Raw genomic sequence first — 20,026 nt, 5'->3', positions numbered from 1 at the left:
TCACTTGCCATATGTACAGAGAGCTCCAAAACAGTACTGGACAGTGACACGTCTCCGTTTGGCACCAGAACTGGAATTTAAATAAAACAATGACTATATGTGAACTATCAGACTGTCAGCTGTACTTCACCCTGTTGAAACACTGAAAAATTGCACCACATACCTGCCAAATACTAGAAGTATTTGGCAGGTATCGTTCTAAAGCACATTAATTTGTCACATGGTTCAGAGCCAAACAGACTCTCAAATATTTTTTAGCAAATTGGAATCGGACTATCCTGATTCAGAATTACTAGTGTCTCCTTGTGAGGTGTCCTCTCCAGTTCTGAATGGTGCAGTGTTCTAAATGTTGATGTCTTTTCTGCCTGAGCTATGGAAGGCAGTGTGATCCATTTAGGGGTTTCTACCACAGGTGAAATGAGAATTTTTCCGTTATCCACTGAAGTAGTCTAGTTTGGTCTCCCAGGGTCTCTGCATTCGCTGAGCTCCTTCACAATTACAGGATGATTTTGTTTTTATCTAGCTGTTTGCATTTTCTTACTGGACTGTTTAGCTTCTTCACCCTCATAATTGCAGATGGTCTGCTATACTGTAGTAATGCTGCTTTGGCTTATGTATTGAACCACCTAAAACAGTCTGTCCCTGTGTACAAATGATCAAATGAACACACTAGAAGACACCTACTTAGACATGAATCAGGTCCAAAACTTTGCGTAGATGACGTTTTTGTTTGTTTGTTTGTTTAATGAAAGCAAATGACCATCTGCATGTCAGCATCTACACTCATTATGCCATTTCCAAGTGGTGCAGGGTAGAAAGGTATCAGTGATGAGCTTGCTGCATAAACTAAGTGCTGGGTTCTCTTGGTTTCCCATTACAGATGCAATGATGAGTTCACCAGTGATCAACAAATGAGTGTATAGTGGGACAGCCAACTTAAATACTCTGGTGCATCACATTCTGGGTAGATCAGATGTTCTGAGCAGACATATAAATATTTTTTTAACAATCTCTGACAAAAAGGTGTTTCTACAGCCCGTAGGCAACTTCTTAGACACCATCTTTTCTTTTTCTTTTTTTTTTTGTTTAAATCTATTATCATTATCCATGCAGAAGGGCAGTTTTCCTTTGAAAGTTCATTTTAGCCATCTCTCTACAGGTTCAGAATGCTTATTAGATTGGACAGTCATTGTCGTACACTCCAACTTCAATTTCTGCCTTACTGTTTTTTTGGACCAGAGACTGATGTGCTTGCTCGAGTAAAACACCTGTATATACTGCATTGGTTTTGTGCTTGTATGAATGTTGATGTCTCCTGTCAACAAGGTAAAGGCCTCTACCCTTTCTTAGATTTCATGTGTCTGTCAGGTAACCATATGAAAGCACTTTCAACCAGGCATTCACTATGTGCATTCACTGACATTGTTATTAATAGAGGATTTAACCCCACAAATTCCATAACTAATATGTTTATATAGTATGGTGTGAAATGCAATAGTTCTAAATCGACAAATCTGAAACTTCCATCGTCCATCAGACAGTTTTGCCTGTTAGTCATATATTTTTTTTTTACAGTTGTAGCTCCAAGATATATATTGTTTTATAGTATCACTTTTATTTTGTCCTTGCATATGTGAACCTTTGCTACTGAATTCATATTGAATTTGCTTGTAGTGAAGTGTCTTTAAAATCTAACATGTATGCATCATAATTCTAGAATTGTTAGCTCTTTAAACGATGGACACGAATTGTGACCGATTTTATACCATATTGATTAAACTGCGTCCTTATATATTATTCCATTTGCAAATAGCTACTTGTATTTTCCCATTCTGTAACATTCATTTGTATGATTTGATACTGTAATCAAGCTATATAAACAGGAATGCCATTCTGTTCACATATAAATGTTCAGCGGTTGACTTGACCAAATACTTTTATTTTGAAGAGATCTGTTGCATTAAACTGGTGGTGTGTGAGATATCGTCATCTCTTGTACTGAAATGTTGCATGCTCTTTTGGCAAAGTGAAGTTCTGTTCCCTGACTCAGGGCCACTGTTTTGAGCATTCAGAAACTTTGTAAAGTATGAAATGTGAAAGAACTATGTAAAACATTAAATGGAGCCATAATTTCTTCACTTGGAGCATTTTATTGACTTCGTGTTTATACTATTTATACCATCTCCTGTTAATACTATTTTTCACATTAAAATATGTAGCCTTATAAACTGCATCAGTTTATTCATCATTCCATATTTAAATCTATAGATCCCATGACCGAATTACCCATTAGCTCCAGGAAAAACGCTGCTGTATAGTTAGTATTTGGCGGGTCATATTCAAATTGTAATGACGTAAAAACTTGCGTAGACCAATGTGAAAGGAGAGGGGCGTTACCAACTATTTTGTTACAAACACGAATCCGGAGTAAGAGGCTTCTTTTTCCTAGGTATGTAACAGCTGGTAAAAGAAAACAAAAATATCTTATTACAATTTGAAACAGTGTTTGTAGTTTATAGTATCGGAAAGCTTTGAGGTGGAGTCCCTTGTATGTGTTTGTCTCAGCGTACGAATTGTGGGTGTTTGCTCGATAATGACAAATTAAGGAGCTAAGAGGGCAAGCTTGCTAGTCAACACTGTGAAACGTGCTTCCATATTCATAAAATCTCGCATATTGCGGAACGTACTGTTTGTGTGCAATTTTAACTCGCTTTTTCTCGAAGTACTGTACATAAATCTTGTACACCTTTTACTGTACTCTGCGTGCGGTCTGATAGTTAACAGTAGGGGGGGGGAGTTGTTGTGGCGAATAGGATAGACATTTTCCCCTTAAATATCGAAGTAAACAAAGAATTGCTTACTTGATTTGTTACCCATTTCATGCAGATACAAGTCTTTGAATTACCGACGCCTCATGTCGTCAGCAAGCTGTATCCATGTTTACGATTACAGATTTTAGTGCCCATTTTGACTTTGGGACCGATGTAAGGACATGTTAAAAAGATTCAAATTAATTTATCTCCATTTCGATAGTTTTTTTGTTTTATTGGATCGCATGTTAAGTCAACCATGTCATTCGAAATATGTGTGACAAAGCCATGATGTCGATCTGCTGCGTTACCCGAATCGACAGCGCGGCAGCCTTTCACAATCTATTGTTCAATGGGAAGTGCGGGACAGTGTACCGAGCAAAATGTGTGGCGTATTAAAGGGTCTAGGCAGTGCTAGACCCTCACAGAAATATAACCAAAACTACGGATAAGCGTTGTTTTCTCCCTTGTGCGTGTAGTTATTGTTAGATGAACCTGAACTAGATTCCGAAAAAACACATTTGGACGGCAACTTTTTGACGATGGTCGTTCCAGTGTTTGTGCTGCATGTTCTGTATTCGTTGCTAAGGACTGATTTTTGTCTAGCGTGGTTACAAATACATTTTACTCGAAGTAATTTTAGCGACCCGACTTGTTTAAATCTAAGTTGGAGCTAACGATATATCCAAACGCCAGTTTCAGACGAAGCTATGCGTGCAAACATGGTCGTCAGGGTGGCTTGCTCGAAACGGACTATGAATTGTTGGTCGTTCGAGGAGAGGAATCCCGGGCAAGTATTTAACTCCGCCTCTCGTGGGCGAGGCTTTATTTTAGCTGTTCCGCCTTTGGGGGGGGGGGGGGGGGCGTTGATTTAAAAATCACACAGTCTGATTGGATAAAGCAAAAAAGGGCGGTGTTTAACTTAAATTATATATATGACGTCCGCAACATCTAAACATTACTGAGACAGGTCACGTGTGATAGTAACCTCAGGAAGTTACATTCGAACTAATTATATCGGAGACACTCTTAAGCACTCGACGTTTCACTGATATTTACAAACGTTGTACATATAAAAATGTTATTTAACGTAACTTTAGGAAAAACGCAAATTTGGGTAATTTGCATGCCGTTTTATGGTGCTAGATCGCAAAATGTGCTCCTTGGAAACCTAGCAACCAAACAAGCTTTGGCTCTATCGCCTAACACGCATGCACTATAGTTTATATGTCTAATTTCAGAGTTTTAGCTAGCTAGCTACCAGAGCTATGGTCTAGGGTTTAGTCTAATAAAGTGAAATATACGACAAGATCGTAAAGGGAAGTGTACGCAACAAAAAATAAAACGTACCATATACTGTACATCATTATGGCGTCTAATCTAGCCTCCGAAGATGCCTTCATTTCAAACTGTGTACGTGTGTGATAGGAGTGAGTGGCGGGCATAAGATCAACCCCTGAGAGCGTTTGTCCTAAGAGTGATTTTCGAAACGACCAATCACAATGTCCCGCTCCTCCTCCCTCTTGGTATCCCTCTAGAAGGAACCAATCACATCTGCAGGGGGCGGGCGTTAGGCGACACCTCTGAGACACGCCTCTCGACAAAGAAACCAACTGGGCTGTTTTCAGCATAGGATTTTTCTTTTGCCGTTTCGTGTATTTTAAAAATATTTAACTGAGTGTTTTATTTGTGGCATGTATGTCTGATTTCCAGCGTATACAAAGAGTTTTAGTGTTGAATTAGTTTTAGGTTTAATTCCGATTTTGTTCGAATTTGTGGTCAACATCAACAACTCGACTAGCTCTGATAGGAGGTGAGTTTAAACTGTTCTTGTCCAGTAAGTTACAGAAATCTCAACTATCGCAGTCCCGCGACTTTCTTCTTCGTTGCTTACAACGTTGAGGAGGTTGGATCCTCGGTTTGCGTTTTTCAGTGAAAATCGACACTGCTTTTTCGAACCAGTTTCTTACTTTTCTCTGCTTGTGTACTCTGGCTCTCTGGCTGGTCAGAGTGATCCGACATCTGCAGTGATAGGAGCCCCGGGGTGGGTCGCTAACGCTGGCTGGCGAAGTCAGATTCGCAGTGTAGTGTTAAACTGCTAACCACGTAACGCTAGTTAGCTACTGCATTTGAAGCAACGCCTGATTTTACCAACAAGCTCATTAAAATCCGATTTCATGTTTTTGCGCCGACGCTGTCTGGGTGGCTAATATTTTGTAGCCTGTTGTCTGGCTGGTGTGATGGCTGGTTTTGTCAGGCTGCAACTCCAGTTCGGTGCTTCAGTGACGGGCCTCGTAGGGGGGAGGGGACTGATAACACACGCTAGCTCTTACTCTTCAGTGGAACGGGGAATACTTACATTTGCAAACGTCTGTCAACCACATTTCAAGCAGTCTTAATTGTGTAATGGTCGGTTTCCAGACGCCAAACCGACCCGACGGCTGAATTGGCTAGCTAACGCTATATAACTGACCTAGCTAGCCAAAGCTTAAACAACAGTTGTTCAAGTTCGCTCTTTGTCGGAGTGATGGCTTTTGAATTAACCGTCGATCGGGTTTGTTTGTTTATTTACGATAGCTGTGCCAGCTAGCTACATTTCTGTTTTCGTTCTTGAAGTGTACTGCATTTAGAGACGAAATATTTGAGTTTATCAAATTAGTGCTGCTGCCCATACAATCAGACATTTTCAAAATAGCAATTCTTTGCTACATGCAAGAATACGTCCCGTTGTTGGCTAGCTGAAATAGTCCGTGGTGATCTATGCATGTGGTTTGAAGGCGATCTGGGCTCAAATCGATTACTACGGACCTGCTGAATAAGGCCAAATTGTTAGACGCGGACCAAACATGCTTCTCAAATATCCATTTATGTAGTGGTTAGCTAACCTAGCTGTGCAGCTTGCGTCCTAACGAGTTGGCCGACTGGCTATATTAGCTTGGTTAGCTTGCGAGCTGCAAGTTCTGCTGGCTTTAATGCATGGTTGGTTCATGGCGTCTTCTACCCCGTACAAGTAACCCGCCGAAGCGGTGTTCTACACAGACGCTCTGTTTAGTTTTCATTTGAAACAGACGTGAACTCAAGCCCAACGATTTATCACTGTCGGCGACAAGACTAGTCTGTGCTTTTAAACCACTGCTAGCGTTTCGAGGCGTCCGTGGTGTGTATACGAGCCAGTAACACTGCGATGACGTCACCCGAGTCCTGCAGCATGTCCGTTCCCAGCGCCTGAGACAGTAAAGAACGACCATGTCAAGATTAGAGTTGAGCTGTTTCGCTATATGAGATGATGTGCCTTTTGTCTAATGGTGGGGAAAACGACTGTCCATGTTTTTGTTGTAGCGTGTGTTTTTACTTTTTGGTAGTTGTTGTTTTGTTTGACGTATTTGACCTGGTGTGTGTGTGTGTGTGTGTTTTATTTATTTATATATATAACACAATTGTTTTTTATTCTCCTGTGTCTGTTGTGCCTTGTTGTTGTTGTATTTATATCTTTATTACAAGTATTGATTTACTGCAAACAGTGCTCCACTATGAATTATGTTCTGTCAGCTGTCAGTTTTTCAGATACATGCAATGTTTATCATCTCAATCCAATCTACGCAATCTCAAAATCCTTAATAAGGACAATGAAAAATGTTCTGTCTACTTTCTAAAAGTTTAAACCATTAAGATAAAGCCCAGATCAAGTCAGTTAATTGAGGAGTAAGTCTAATTATTGGCTGCCCATCCCTGCCACAGGTCTTAGTACTCCCTGAGCATGAGTTCAGAATGAAGCGTCGTTTGGAGGATCAGGAAGTCTTTGCGGCGCAGCAGCGTCGAGGCTCTGAGGGCTTCCAGCACAGGGTCCTGGCCCCAGCACCTGCCGTGTATGAAGCTGTTACCGACAACATGCAGCCTACTACAGGCATCCAGTACCCTGTGCCCCAGGGCTACCAGGTATACACACTGCATTACCACTCATGAACACACTCTCCACACCAAGTAAACCAACAATTCAGGTTAGATGGTTTATTTTGTATATATTGTGATTTTTCTTCCTGAAGGTACCCAGTGTGCCACAGAGTACTGGGGGACATGGGCATGCTCAGAGCACTGCTGTTCATGGCACCTCCCATCACCACAGCCCTGCCGTGCAGCCTCATGGCCCTGCCCTGGTCCAGGGCCACGCTCACCCACCAAACCCCACTGCCTCCGCACAGGGACAGCAGCAATTCCAGAGGCTCAAGGTGAGCGGTCAAGAGCCTAAACTCTAATTAAAATAGTTTGTACGTTTTGATTTTAACTATGACTCCAATCACTACTTTCAAACTGAAGTGTTTCAGTTTTTTAACTCTGTTTTTGTCCCCCAAATAAACAGCTTTTGCAGCAAAACCAATTTTCAAACAATTCTTAAAGCAAAACAGGTGTGTTACATTTCTTTAAAAAAGAAAATCCATTTGCTGATGGTTTTTTTGTTTTGTTTTTTTTTCTCTTTCTTTCCCTCTCTCTCTCTTGTAGGTGGAGGATGCTCTGTCCTACCTGGACCAAGTGAAATTGCAGTTTGGAAGTCAACCACAAGTTTACAATGACTTTTTGGACATTATGAAAGAGTTTAAGTCTCAAAGGTGAGAGATGATGTTTAATAAAAAGTCTGACAAGGAAAATCCTTATACTCATTAATTTTATTGCTACCATAGTAAATTATTAGCTATGCTTTGAAATATGCTCTTGTGCACTATCCTGTTGTCTTATTATTTTGGAATGGCCAGTATTTGTGCATTAACAGATTGTTGTCTTAATTTGTTCTGTAGCATTGACACCCCGGGAGTGATCAGTCGCGTGTCTCAGCTCTTTAAGGGTCACCCTGACCTCATCATGGGTTTTAACACCTTCCTGCCACCGGGATATAAAATTGAGGTGCAGACCAATGACCTGGTGAATGTTACCACGCCAGGTCAGATCCATCATATTACACCTCATGGCATATCTGTGCAGAACATCCCTCCAGCAACCCCAGCCCAGCACCAGAGCCAGCTGGCTGCTCCAGCTTCCAGCACAGCTGGCCCTCCTCCAACACAGCCCTCACAGAAGAGCAAGGTGAGCCTGCCTGCTGGCACCACTCGCTGTGTAGAGGTGTGTGTTTTGCACTTTTACATTTAGGGCTTATTGTTTTGGAAAAGTATTTGGCCTTTTTGGAAAAAAAACCTCTCATGATTACAGAGGTCAGGCTAACTAAATCTGCTGAGGCTTTCGAGAAAAACTGAGCAGGAGAAAACTACTGCTAACTCCTGCTAGTCAGGAATTTTTATTTGTTATTAATTCGTTTAAAGTGGGATAACCAGAACACTAGAATTTGAGAATTGTTCCACTTTCTTCCTTCGTAGCCACTGCAGTCTCCAGCATTGACTCCAAGCAGTCAGCCCAATCCATCCATCCCTGCATCTGCATCACCCCGTTCCCCTCCTCTACAGCCCCATGCCCCCATCAGCAGCACCCCCAATGCCCCCCCTCTGCAGAACAACCAGCCTGTGGAGTTCAACCATGCCATCAACTATGTCAACAAGATCAAGAACCGCTTCCAAGGCCAGCCAGATATCTACAAAGCCTTCCTGGAGATCCTGCACACATATCAGGTGGGTGCTTAAGGGGAGATGTCGTCTGGGTCTGTGAATTTATACACGTTGGTGGCTGCTACTCCATATCAGCTCAGCTTCTGAGTGACGCTGTCTGAACAGAGTCACTGCTGGATTTGGTGCGTTCAAGCAAGGTGTATTCCAACTGAAGTACATCTCCCATGAAGATTTTGTTTCCATTTGGCTTTTCTCCAATATTTGGGAGAAGCTTTCTATTGTTGGTTTCATTCTTGACACATCTTTGAACGGGCAAGATGGGAGAGGTCATTCTAGGTGACACTGGCTCAGCCTTGTCTTTGCCCAGAAAGTCCTGAGCTGGAGCAGTGATTATGGTGGAGTGGAGCTACTGTGAGTGCATTCTAAAAGGACAGAGAAGAGTCAGTGTGTGTTTTCTCTTCCTCCTTCTACTCCCTGCTCCTCCTCTTCCTTCTCATCCTTTCCTTCCATAGAAGGAGCAGCGAAATGCTAAGGAGGCCGGGGGGAACTACACGCCAGCCCTGACTGAGCAGGAAGTGTATGCCCAGGTGGCACGACTCTTCAAGAATCAGGAGGACCTACTGTCGGAGTTCGGCCAGTTCCTGCCAGATGCCAACAGCTCTGTGGTGAGACATCTGCCTGTACTACATAAATCTCAACGGCTTGAAGAATTCACGAATTCTACCCATTTTCAGTGATTCTCGAACTGGACCGGCCATGACCTTTTGCATAGCTCTAAGAGTGAGTAGAGTACACTGTGTTTTCTAGAAGTCAAAGCCTGATTGCTCATTAGTCCTCCCGCTCCTCTAGCTGCTGGGCAAGACAACGGCAGAGAAAGCAGAATCTGTCCAGAACGACCATGGAAGCACGGTCAAGAAGCCACAGCTGAACAACAAGCAGAGGCCAAACCAGAATGGCTGCCAGATCCGCAGACACTCGGCTACTGCTACCACTCCACCTGTGAAGGTAAAAGTGCAGTCTGTCAGCTGGTGCTTAAACTACAGCATTCCTTCCTTTTTATAAAACCCCTGAATTGCACTTGTTTTATTTTCCCCCTTTTTATATAGCTTGTCATCCAAATAGTTGTTCCTAATGTGACACGTGTTATAGTGCACTCTTCTTTGAAAGAGATGAAGGGGGGTGCATATTGTGTGACATGGAGAGCCACTTGTTTGCACCGGAATGCTTGGTTTTCTCATCTGACCACTGCTTTGCCTTCTAGAAAAAGCCCAAATTACTAAACCTGAAGGACTCCACTGTGGCAGAGGCCAGCAAACATGGAGTCGGCACAGAGTCTCTGTTCTTTGAGAAGGTGAGAGTGAGGATTATTACATCACCGTACTACAGTGTGTTTATCACTTCTGTCAGCCTCATATGTGTCATGGTCTGGTTTCATAGGTGCGGAAAGCCCTACGAAGTGCTGAGGCATATGACAACTTCCTGCGCTGCCTCGTTATCTTTAACCAGGAAGTGATATCACGTGCTGAGCTGGTGCAATTGGTGCTGCCTTTCTTGGGGTGGGTATTTAAAAAAATCTTTCCCCAAATCAAATCTTTCACACTTCATGGTTTATAACACTGTACAGAACTGTTGTTAACAAGCAATGCTCACCAGTCAGTGCTGGCTAACACTGTACCACTGTAACATTTAGTGGGTGTTCTTTATCTATTTTTAATAACTTAATTGTGATATGAATATACTTTTTTTTTTTTAAATTTGGTTTGGCCTTATCTTTGCAATTGTTAATACCATCCTCATAGTGAGAGATGCTACAGTCACAAAATGTTTGCCAGATATTTAAAAGTTAATTAATTAATTAATTAATTAATTAATTAGAACTAAAACATACTTGCCTAAGTATACGAATCTGTAGTCTTTTTGAATCTCCAAACTTGCACAGATTAAAAGCTTTTCCCTTATAAGGACACGCCTTTTAGTTGAACATAATTTGGTTTCTAATGTGGACAGTACCTGTCACATGTTTTAGATGGAAAAATCAGTTTAAGCATCATTGGGTCAGGCTATGGAAAAAATTAAGTTGCGTGCATCAGTGTGTGTTTGTAAAAAAAAAAAAAAAAAAAAAAGGAAAAAAAAAAGATCTGTAAAAGAGTCCTTGAGTCTACTAATAATGTAAGATAGAAAATACAGAAGTCATAGAAATGCTTAGATCAGGAATCAGGTACAGAATATCTGGTCATATTGGTTTTGTTGTGTGCAATATTCTGATCAGTAATCAAGAAATCAACTATACAGATGTTGTATATAAATGAGCTGTGAGCTGCTGAGTGCTGTGTGTGAGCAAGATGTAGAGTTGTGAGAAGTCACAGGCCTACAGTCACTTTGAATTAGGTATGGCTCAGCAACTGAAAGTGATAAGTTGGTTGGGTGGGGTCATTTGAGACCAGGGTAGGGCTTAGAATTTTTGTCAGATGAGGCATGCAATGCACAGAAATATTGGACACAAAGTCAAAGTAACATATTTAGTGACTCTAGAGGTGAAGCAGTGGAAGTCTTGACCTCAGTCTCAGGAGAATTTGTGGCAGTACCAAATGTTGCAGTATTCACACATCATCTACCCAACCTGAAGAACCTGCTGGAAATCTAGCTGAGGAAAGTTCATTTTGAATGTGCAAAGCTGGTACCTGCTTACCCTAAAACAATTTGCTTGTGGTGGATAACCACCCAGAAAAATGTGCCACCTAGAAAAAAGGTGCCACCCAGAAAAATGTGGCTCTAGCAAATATTAATTTGTCTTTTAAGTGCTTTTCCAGTTTTTATGTTCTTTTAAAAGATCTTTTTTACCCTTGTTTTGACTTCATAGAATATATGTCATTTCCTCTTCAGGAAGTTTCCAGAGCTGTTCAACTGGTTTAAAAATTTTCTTGGCTACAAGGAGATGTCCCACCTAGAGAGCTATCCCAAAGAGAGGGCAACAGAGGGCATCGCCATGGAGATAGACTATTCCTCATGCAAGAGGTTGGGCTTCAGTTACAGAGCCCTGCCCAAGAGCTACCAGCAGCCTAAATGCACTGGGAGAACCCCACTCTGCAAAGAGGTGATGAGACATTTATTATCATCATTAAAATGAACACTGAAGTGGTCAAAGATAGGCAATGCCCTATTTTTTTATATATTCTGGCCTAATTTTGTTTTTACCAAAGTTTTCTCTTGGCATGAAAAGTTATCATTTGTAATGTTCTTTGGACTAACACCCATCTGTTGGCCCAGGTGCTGAATGACACATGGGTGTCATTCCCTTCCTGGTCAGAGGACTCCACTTTTGTCAGCTCTAAGAAGACACAGTATGAGGAGCATATCTACAGGTGTGAGGACGAGCGCTTTGAGGTGAGTTGTCTGAGGTTTTGCTCCTTTCAAACCTGCCACAGCTTACGACAGGGGGCCAGTCCTTGAATGCCATAGGGCATGAGCTTGGTTGTAACGCACACACAACCATAAACAACTCCAGTAAATCCGTTGATCCTTTAGGAAAGGAATTTGCCCCAGACACACAGACTAATCTCTCATTTAACATGTTCACCCTTCTGACTGGCATGTGCAGTTGGATGTGGTTCTGGAGACGAACCTGGCCACCATCCGTGTGCTGGAGACGGTTCAGAAGAAGCTCTCACGCATGTCTGCCGAGGAGCAAGCCAAGTTCCGACTGGACAACACGCTGGGCGGCACCTCGGAGGTCATCCACCGCAAGGCCATCCAGAGGATATATGGAGACAAGGCTCCCGACATCATCGACGGGCTGAAGAAAAACCCAGCCGTCTCTGTTCCCATCGTGCTGAAGAGGTGTGCGGTCAGAACACGTAGCACTGCACAACTCGCGTCACCTCTGTATGCCCCCAGAATGTCAGAATCACACATTGACGTTAATTCATAGCAGCCCTATTATACAGAGAACAACTACACTTTTGTTTTGCCTTGCTTTTTTGTTTAAACCTCTAGGGGGTGTTTTTGCTGCATCATGTGGCAAGTGCACACACACCTTTTCTATATGAAAGTCAGCAGGACCAGTGCACTTTGCACAGCTGACAGTCAAGCGAAAATGTTTGACTGACAACTACAAATGTGCAGCTCTATCAAAAATCAACAGGGAAAACATTTACAGTTTATCATTTTCAGCATTTGGCAGATGCTCTTTTTCGTAGCAACTTGCATACATTTATCAGTAGACAGCATGTGTACTCCGGAGAATTGAACCGGTGAGCTTGGTGTTATTAGCACCTGGCTTTACCTGTGAGCTACAGGAGGTCAGGAGGTTGTGTTGTGATGAGTAACCTACATACAGATTTTTATCTTTGTGAAATTAATATAATGTTATTCTGAAAGTTCTATGTAGTTACAATGGTAATTATAAAATCTCTCTGTGTGTGTGTGTGTGTGTGTGTGTGTGTGTTGCAGGTTAAAGTTAAAGGAAGAGGAGTGGCGGGAAGCACAGCGCGGTTTCAATAAAATCTGGCGGGAGCAGAATGAGAAGTATTACCTGAAGTCGCTGGACCACCAGGGCATCAACTTCAAGCAGAATGATACCAAGGTGCTCCGCTCCAAGACCCTCCTGAACGAGATCGAGAGCATCTATGATGAGGTAAGACCCCCAGCCACATTCACATGCTTCAGCTTGGACGTTTTGGCAGCTGACCACTCATGTTTCACATCTGAACCCACCGATAGCGACGCTCAGCGCCAACTACCGCCACAGTGTTAATGCTGTGCTGAGAATGGTCTGCCCCACAAGCAAAATCTTTTCAGCCCTGAACCTGACCATGACCATCAAACCTGCTGTAATATCCATGTTCTAGCTAAATTCCATAATTCTGTGTTATCACTGTAATATGTGGCATTGCCACATCAAAGTAATATTGAACCAAAGAAATTATTTCAAAATAAATTGAACATTTGTGTTTTTGATGAGCATACTGTAGTGTAGCCAGCCAAGAGAGCTGACCATGCAGCAAGGTCAGAGAGTAAAGCTTCCCGTTTGTCCGTGCAGCGACAGGAACAGGCCTCGGAGGAGAGCGGCACGCCCCTCAGCGGCCCCCACCTCACGCTCACCTATGAGGACCGGCAGATCCTGGAGGACGCCGCCGCACTCATAATCCACCATGTCAAGCGCCAGACGAGTATCCACAAAGAGGACAAGTACAAGATAAAGCAGATCATCTACCACTTCATCCCTGACATGCTGTTCGCCCAGCGGGGGGCGCTGTCGGACGCCGAGGAGGAGGACGAGGATGAGGAGGGCGAGCTTGACGAAGGCGGGTCCAAGAAGCCCAACGGCGTGGCAGCGGGGGGCGGGACAAGCCCCGCCAAGTCCAAGCTCCTGTTCGGCAGCTCGTCGGCACAGAAGCTGCGCACTTGTGATGAGGCTTACAACCTGTTCTACGTCAACAACAACTGGTACATCTTCCTGCGGTTGCACCAGACACTCTGCGCACGCCTGCTCCGCCTATACACACAGGCCGAGCGGCAGATCGAGGAGGACCTGAGAGAGCGCGACTGGGAGCGGGAGGTGCTCGGCCTCAAGCGGGACAAGAACGACACCCCAGCTGTGCAGCTCCGGCTGAAGGAGCCCAGTGAGTGGGGGAGTGGGGGGGAGGGGGGGCATGCACTTCCTGTCAGTCCGAGAGTCTTTTTAACCTCAGGACTGGAGCCGTTCTGAGGAGCTGATCGTGGATCATTAAGTTCTCACCTTAATCCATATAAATCCAAACCCTCAACCGAGCTCGGATAAGCAGAACGGGCCTTGATCATCTTTTATCTTTTACTGAATGTGTTTGCCTTTTATGGAGTTAAACTGAGACAGAAACCCTTTTACACCCTTGTCTTCACCCCCCCCCCCCCCCCCCCCCCCCCCCCCCCCCACAGTGGACATAGATGTTGAAGATTACTATTCAGCCTTCCTGGAGATGGTACGTAACCTGCTGGATGGGAACATGGAGGCGTCCCAGTACGAGGACTCTCTGAGGGAGATGTTCACCATCCACGCCTACATCGCCTTCACCATGGACAAGCTCATCCAGAGCATCGTCAGGCAGGTCTGTGCTCCGCCGGGCTGGCATGCTCCAGAGAGCCTGGATGTTGTGATTATACGGGTGCAGTCATGATGACCTCCAGCTGTTTGTCTGCCCTATCTAAGCGCAGAGAACAACCTTGTCTGCTTGTTTGTTTTTGTTTTGTTTTTTTTGTTGTTTTTTTTTTTGTTTTTTTTGTTTTTTTGTTTTTAGCTTCCTGACTGAGTGCAACACACTGCTGGCTTCTTTCCACTAACAATTTGGCAATGCTTTATAACCTACTGTGGGAGGTAGCACTGATAATGCGCTGGAAGAAAAGACTTTCTTTTTTCTTTTCACTATGGTGGAAATGGGTTTACTAAACGCATAAAGGGCCAGACTGTTCTTTTGAGGCTTTTTCCTTGTTGGCCATTGTTTACTGCAGAAACAGAACAGAATCTGCTAGCGTCTGAGCGTTGGTTGTTGGGGCTCGTGTGAAGCTTGACTCCTCCATCCCCTCTGTACAGCTACAGCACATAGTGAGCGACGAGATCTGCGTGCAGGTGACGGACCTGTACCTGTCTGAGGGCGGCTGCGGCGCCACAGGTGGCTCGCTCTCTACACAGGCCTCCAGGGCGGCGGCAGAGAGCACCTACCAGCGCAAAGCCGAACAGCTGCTCTCCGACGAGAACTGCTTCAAGGTACAGGCGCACCCATCCGCCACCCACCCTGCTGGCACTGCGTTCTCCTTTGTCTGCGTTTGTTTTGCATCATTTTTTCTCCCTCGTACAGTTGATGTTCATTAAGAGCCGCGGGAACGTGCAGCTGACCATTGAGCTATTGGATACGGAGGAGGAAAATTCAGACGAGCCGGCAGAGGCAGAGGCGAGTTAAAGCGTATGAGAGAGCTGCTGACAGCTTTCTGTTTGGTTGCTCTGATTACAAATACTGTTGACAACTGTTTTGTGATGACTTCATTCTGTTAGCTAGGCATATTTTCATGTTACTGTGTGTGTTTTTGTGTCCAGCGCTGGTCAGATTACGTGGGCCGGTATCTTAGCACTGATGTGACGTCTCCAGAGCTAAGGGAACATCTGGCCCAGAAGCCGGTTTTTTTGCCAAGGTAAAACTACATAAACTCTACCATTTCACATAATTCCCTCAATAAATTCCAAAATGCATATTCGTGATTTTACTGCTGGTAAACATGATCCGATGTTCAGTGATCCTTTTAAACCCTGAGCATCAAGGTCTTAGGTAAATGTGTTGATTTGATGACTTGATTAGATCCATCTAGGATACAGCTTATACACTATTAGCTGGATTGTTGTGAAAATAAGACTGACCCACATTTGAGTCCCGCTCTGCTCTGAATTGACCTTTCCCCTCACTTGTTGCTGTAGAAACCTGCGGCGGATCCGGAAATGCCAGCGGGGGCGGGAGCAGCAGGGGAAGGAGGCGAAGGAGGGAGCCAAGAAGGAGAGTTCCGACAACATGAAAATGGAGTGCATGTTCAAGCTCAACTCCTACAAGATGGTGTACGTGTTCAAGTCTGAGGACTACATGTACAGGCGCACAGCACTGCAGCGCGCACACCAGGTAAGCGCCAGTGTTGAGCAAGCTGTCCCCCCTCCATGCTCACAGGGGGTACCCTTTGGGGGTGCGGGCAGGGTGTCTGCATGCAAGTCTAATTAACCAGACCCTGTGTGGGATGATATGGTGTGTAAACGGCTTTTCACACGGCAGCCAGCGAAGCGTATGCCTCCCGCACATGGTAACCATAGTAACAGCAACACCTAAGCACAGCTTGCGCTTGTTTTAAAACCATAGGATATATAATGAAAATGAATGAAAGCTATACATATCGGGGGAGACAGACTCTTAATGACTGAAACCAAGCCTTGCCTTGTATTCTCATGGGGAGCCACAGGAAGCTGTTCCTGCAGGTGCCACCTGCTGCTCCGCCTATCATTGTCTTGCCTGCCCGCCCACCCACCTCTCTGTTGGGGGCAAAGTGAATGTCACCTGCTATGTGAAAGCCCTAAAGGCTTAATGGACTCTCTTTTATGTGGTATCATGCTGTCTGCTTGGGTGATTGAAAAGCCTACACTCAATTTGTTTTCATATTCCTATCTGGCCTCGGTTACAATTCCAAGCTGAAGTAGCGGTGAGGACGAACGGTTTTCTGCCTGAACTGTTTGACAGTGTAATGCAAATGCTGGTGTGTGTGTGTGTGTGTGTGTGTGTGTGTGTGTGTCTGCCTGCTAGTCCCATGAGAGGGTAAGCACTCGACTGCACCAGCGCTTCCAGGCCTGGGTGGATGGCTGGGTGAAGCAGCACGTCACCAGGGACATGGCGGCTGACAGCACCAAATGGCTGATGGGCGAGGGACGAGAGGGGCTCGTGCCCTGCACCACAGCCTGTGACCACGAGACCCTCCACTACAGAGGCATCAACAAGTACCGAGTCACATACGGCAGCAGCAGCTACAAGACGCCGTGACCTTGGGCGGGGCGGGGGGAGGGGCCACATGGGTTCCACGAGAGAGTGCAGATGGCGGGCAAGGCATGAGGAGGACTTATCAACAACCTTCTAAGGACGACATGACAGCACAAAGCGAGGCCTGGGGCCTTTCGTGTCACACCAGTGGCAGCTGGCAAACGTCTCGTTTTTTAGCAGCGTTTTTAGCTGTACCCATGCCCGCACACCCCTCAGTGCCAAACCATGGGAAGAGAAAGCTGTCCGTCAAGGCGGCAGGCTCCGCCCATGCGCCCAGACCACTGTAGAAATAGCCACAATGCTGGAGTTGACAGTACTGCGCGGTGCAGAGCACAGATGGGCTGGGACCTAGATTGGTCAAGTGGTAGTGCAGGAGTTTGATGGGGCAGGTTAACAGGCATTAAGGTTTTACTGTATGTACAGGTCATCAAGCTGTGCGGAGAGGAGGAATATGACGTTACCCTTACCTGGTTGTCAGCTTGGGCTTCCATGTCCCTTGGCCACTATTGGTATAGAGTTTTTCCTAGTGTAACATGTTTGGGAAAAACAAGAACAGAACTGTAGCAGCAAACTAAAGTTTAGTATCTTGTTTTGGGATAAGTGCACTTAACTTTGCAGAGATAAAGAATGAATGATTATATAGTGTGTTATCCAGCCAAAGTATAGGAAACTCAAAGGGCGGCATCGATGAAATAAGCTCACGTAATTTCCCATTATAATAGCCGATATGTCACAACTAACAAACTCTAAGAGTACAATCTTTTTATTTAAAAGCAAAAAAGTCTTCAGAGGAAGAGACAGCAATAATGATCTTTGACCTGTGTCCTGCAGTACAGGGGAGTGGAAGATGGAAAGCACTGATGCTTTTTTTGTTGTTTTTTTTGTAGAAGAATGACTGAGCTTCCAAATGCTCTCACACTGTATAATTGTATATGTTTTGAATGTCAGAATATGACATGACCACAGTTTATGCTGACCGCCCTGGCTATAAGCCTTACAAAGTTGCTGGCAAAGCCCAATGCCAATACACCAGCTAGTATACACACAAACGCACACCCACACCTAATCATTAACAATGAACTGTACACAGACAGACACACACACAAACAGAATACAGTTCATTATTTGTAAATAAATTGTATATATTGCCAGACCTTTTTTATGACAGAGACCTGTGTTGTTGTGCTAGTGAAACTTAACAGGCTTACTGTGGACTTTAGGAAGAGATGGCTAAAGTTAGTATGCATATGGAAAACAGAAAACACGCAAGACAGTTTATTACAGTTTTTACCAAAGGGAGTTGATTATAATAGTAGTTTTTGTTTCTTTCTCTTATGTGTGTTTAATCTTTTTTTTCTTGTCTTTTTAATAGGATTGTTAATTTTGGTAAAGTAGAAATGTATCCAGGTTCTTGTTTTTTGAAAAGTTTTTATAAAAAGCAGCATTTTAATTTTTGAAGTTGAAATTGGGCTCATTTCAGCACACTTCGATCACTGCCCAGTTGGATAAGCATCTAGTTCTATAGTCTGAACACTGAGGAAGCCACTCGGTCGAGCTCTCGCTATCCTCGGAGAACCAAGAAGCCCCACAAAGTAATGTCTCCTGTTCATCATGAGGTTTTCTTTACCCTGGATAGATTTCTGCTGGATAAGAATATAAATATATATATATTATATATTAAAAAAAAAAAAATAAATATATATATATATATATATATATATATATATATATATATATATATATATATATATATATATATATATACATTTTAAAAATGAAAGTCACAAAGCATGTCCTTTTTTTTCTGTGGATCATAATAGCCTCTTTATTTCGATATTATTTAAGATAATAATAAAATGACCTTTGTAGCAGATTGGAATATTTCCTTCTCCCTGAATTTTTACTCTTGGAGCTCAAGCAAAAGTGCCCAGTCCCACCCTACAAAGTTTATATCAAGCGTACCCTATGTGAACATCCCTCCAAGTCACTGGTCAGGGATTTCAGCCAGACCCATTGCTAACAGGTATATAAAATTAAGCACATAGCCACACAGTCTCCATAGACAAACACTGCCAGTAAAATGGGTCATACTGAAGAGCTTATTACTGTCTTACTGTCATAAGATGCCATCTTTTGCCATATGTTTCTGAGATTTCCCTCTTGCAATCTGCCTTTCTTAGCTGTACATCTACTAGCATCAGCTCAGTCATAAGGCAGTGGACCCACACACACTCATAGGGCCCCAGAGCTGTGAATCATGAAACATAAATATCTGTCCTCTGTTGCATCACTCACTACAGTGCTGCTGGAAGCAACATCAGCATAAGAACTGTGTCGGGGAATTCATGAAATGGGTTTCCATGGGAGCACAGCTGCACACAAGCCCAAGATCACTATACACAAAGCTGTGTGTCAGCTGGAGTGGAGTAAAGCCATGAAGCCACTGGTCAACTGGGGTGATGAATCACGCAACACTATCTGGCAGTCTAATAGACAAATCTGGATTTGGAGGATGTCAGGAGAATGTTATCCACTTGCATGCACAGTGCCAATAGTAAAGTTTGGTGGAGGATAGATAATGGTCTGGTGCTGTTTGCAGACTCTAGACCCTTTGCTTCCAGGGAAGGGTATTGGGCAATGCTGTAGCATGCAAAGAAAGTGTAGACAATTATGCTTCCAACATGTGACAACAAAGGCATAGTTTAATGACTTTGCTGTAAAGGAAATCAGTGACATGCACAAAGCCAAAACTCTCCAAAATCTTGTGGAAAGCTTCCCAGACAGGTGGAGACTGTTATAGCTCTAAAGGAGTGGTCAGCTCCACATTAAGGGCCATGGGTTTAGGATGCGATGTCCAACAAGCTCATATAGGCATGATGGGTAAGTTGTCTGGATGAAGTGATTTAGATTAGTGCTGGAGGACTGGCATTGAGCACCTCTGCACTAGGGGTTAGTGCTGTATTTCTAGGAAGGTACACTTTTTTTACTACATGTTTTTTGTTTTGTACATATGTTAGCTGAGCAGGTACCTATTTTTGGCCATAAGAGGGAGCTTGAGACCTATGGTTTCAATGATTTCTTATTATACTCCAAAAATCATACATTTACTCTCTGGACTCTTCTGTTGCAC

General features: G+C 43.8%; 1 protein-coding gene across 2 annotated transcripts; it reads left to right on the top strand.

Moving 5' to 3' along the window:
- The first annotated feature begins 2,408 nt into the window (after window positions 1–2,408).
- On the top strand, window positions 2,409–18,350 carry sin3aa (SIN3 transcription regulator family member Aa). Of its 2 annotated transcripts, none has more exons than XM_035535133.1 (21): window positions 2,409–2,449; window positions 6,549–6,746; window positions 6,854–7,036; window positions 7,308–7,414; window positions 7,601–7,886; window positions 8,174–8,422; window positions 8,872–9,024; window positions 9,209–9,364; window positions 9,621–9,710; window positions 9,797–9,915; window positions 11,243–11,453; window positions 11,627–11,743; window positions 11,958–12,196; window positions 12,809–12,992; window positions 13,398–13,980; window positions 14,273–14,442; window positions 14,925–15,098; window positions 15,190–15,282; window positions 15,426–15,520; window positions 15,801–15,996; window positions 16,666–18,350. In XM_035535133.1, exons 2-21 carry the CDS (start codon window positions 6,579–6,581, stop codon window positions 16,897–16,899), a joined length of 3,807 nt encoding a protein of 1,268 aa, XP_035391026.1. In that variant the 5' UTR covers window positions 2,409–2,449; window positions 6,549–6,578; the 3' UTR covers window positions 16,900–18,350. The 2 variants fall into 2 exon arrangements, with proteins under 2 accessions (XP_035391026.1, XP_026855962.2); XM_027000161.2 differs by lacking the exon at window positions 2,409–2,449 and adding an exon at window positions 4,408–4,623.
- Window positions 18,351–20,026: the final 1,676 nt, after the last annotated feature.

The sequence above is a fragment of the Electrophorus electricus genome, chromosome 2 (assembly GCF_013358815.1).
Source record: "Electrophorus electricus isolate fEleEle1 chromosome 2, fEleEle1.pri, whole genome shotgun sequence".
In the NCBI taxonomy this organism is placed as follows: Eukaryota; Metazoa; Chordata; class Actinopteri; order Gymnotiformes; family Gymnotidae; genus Electrophorus; species Electrophorus electricus.
The sequence above is the reverse complement of the archived record's forward strand: the minus strand, read 5'-3'. Positions and strand labels throughout refer to the sequence as shown.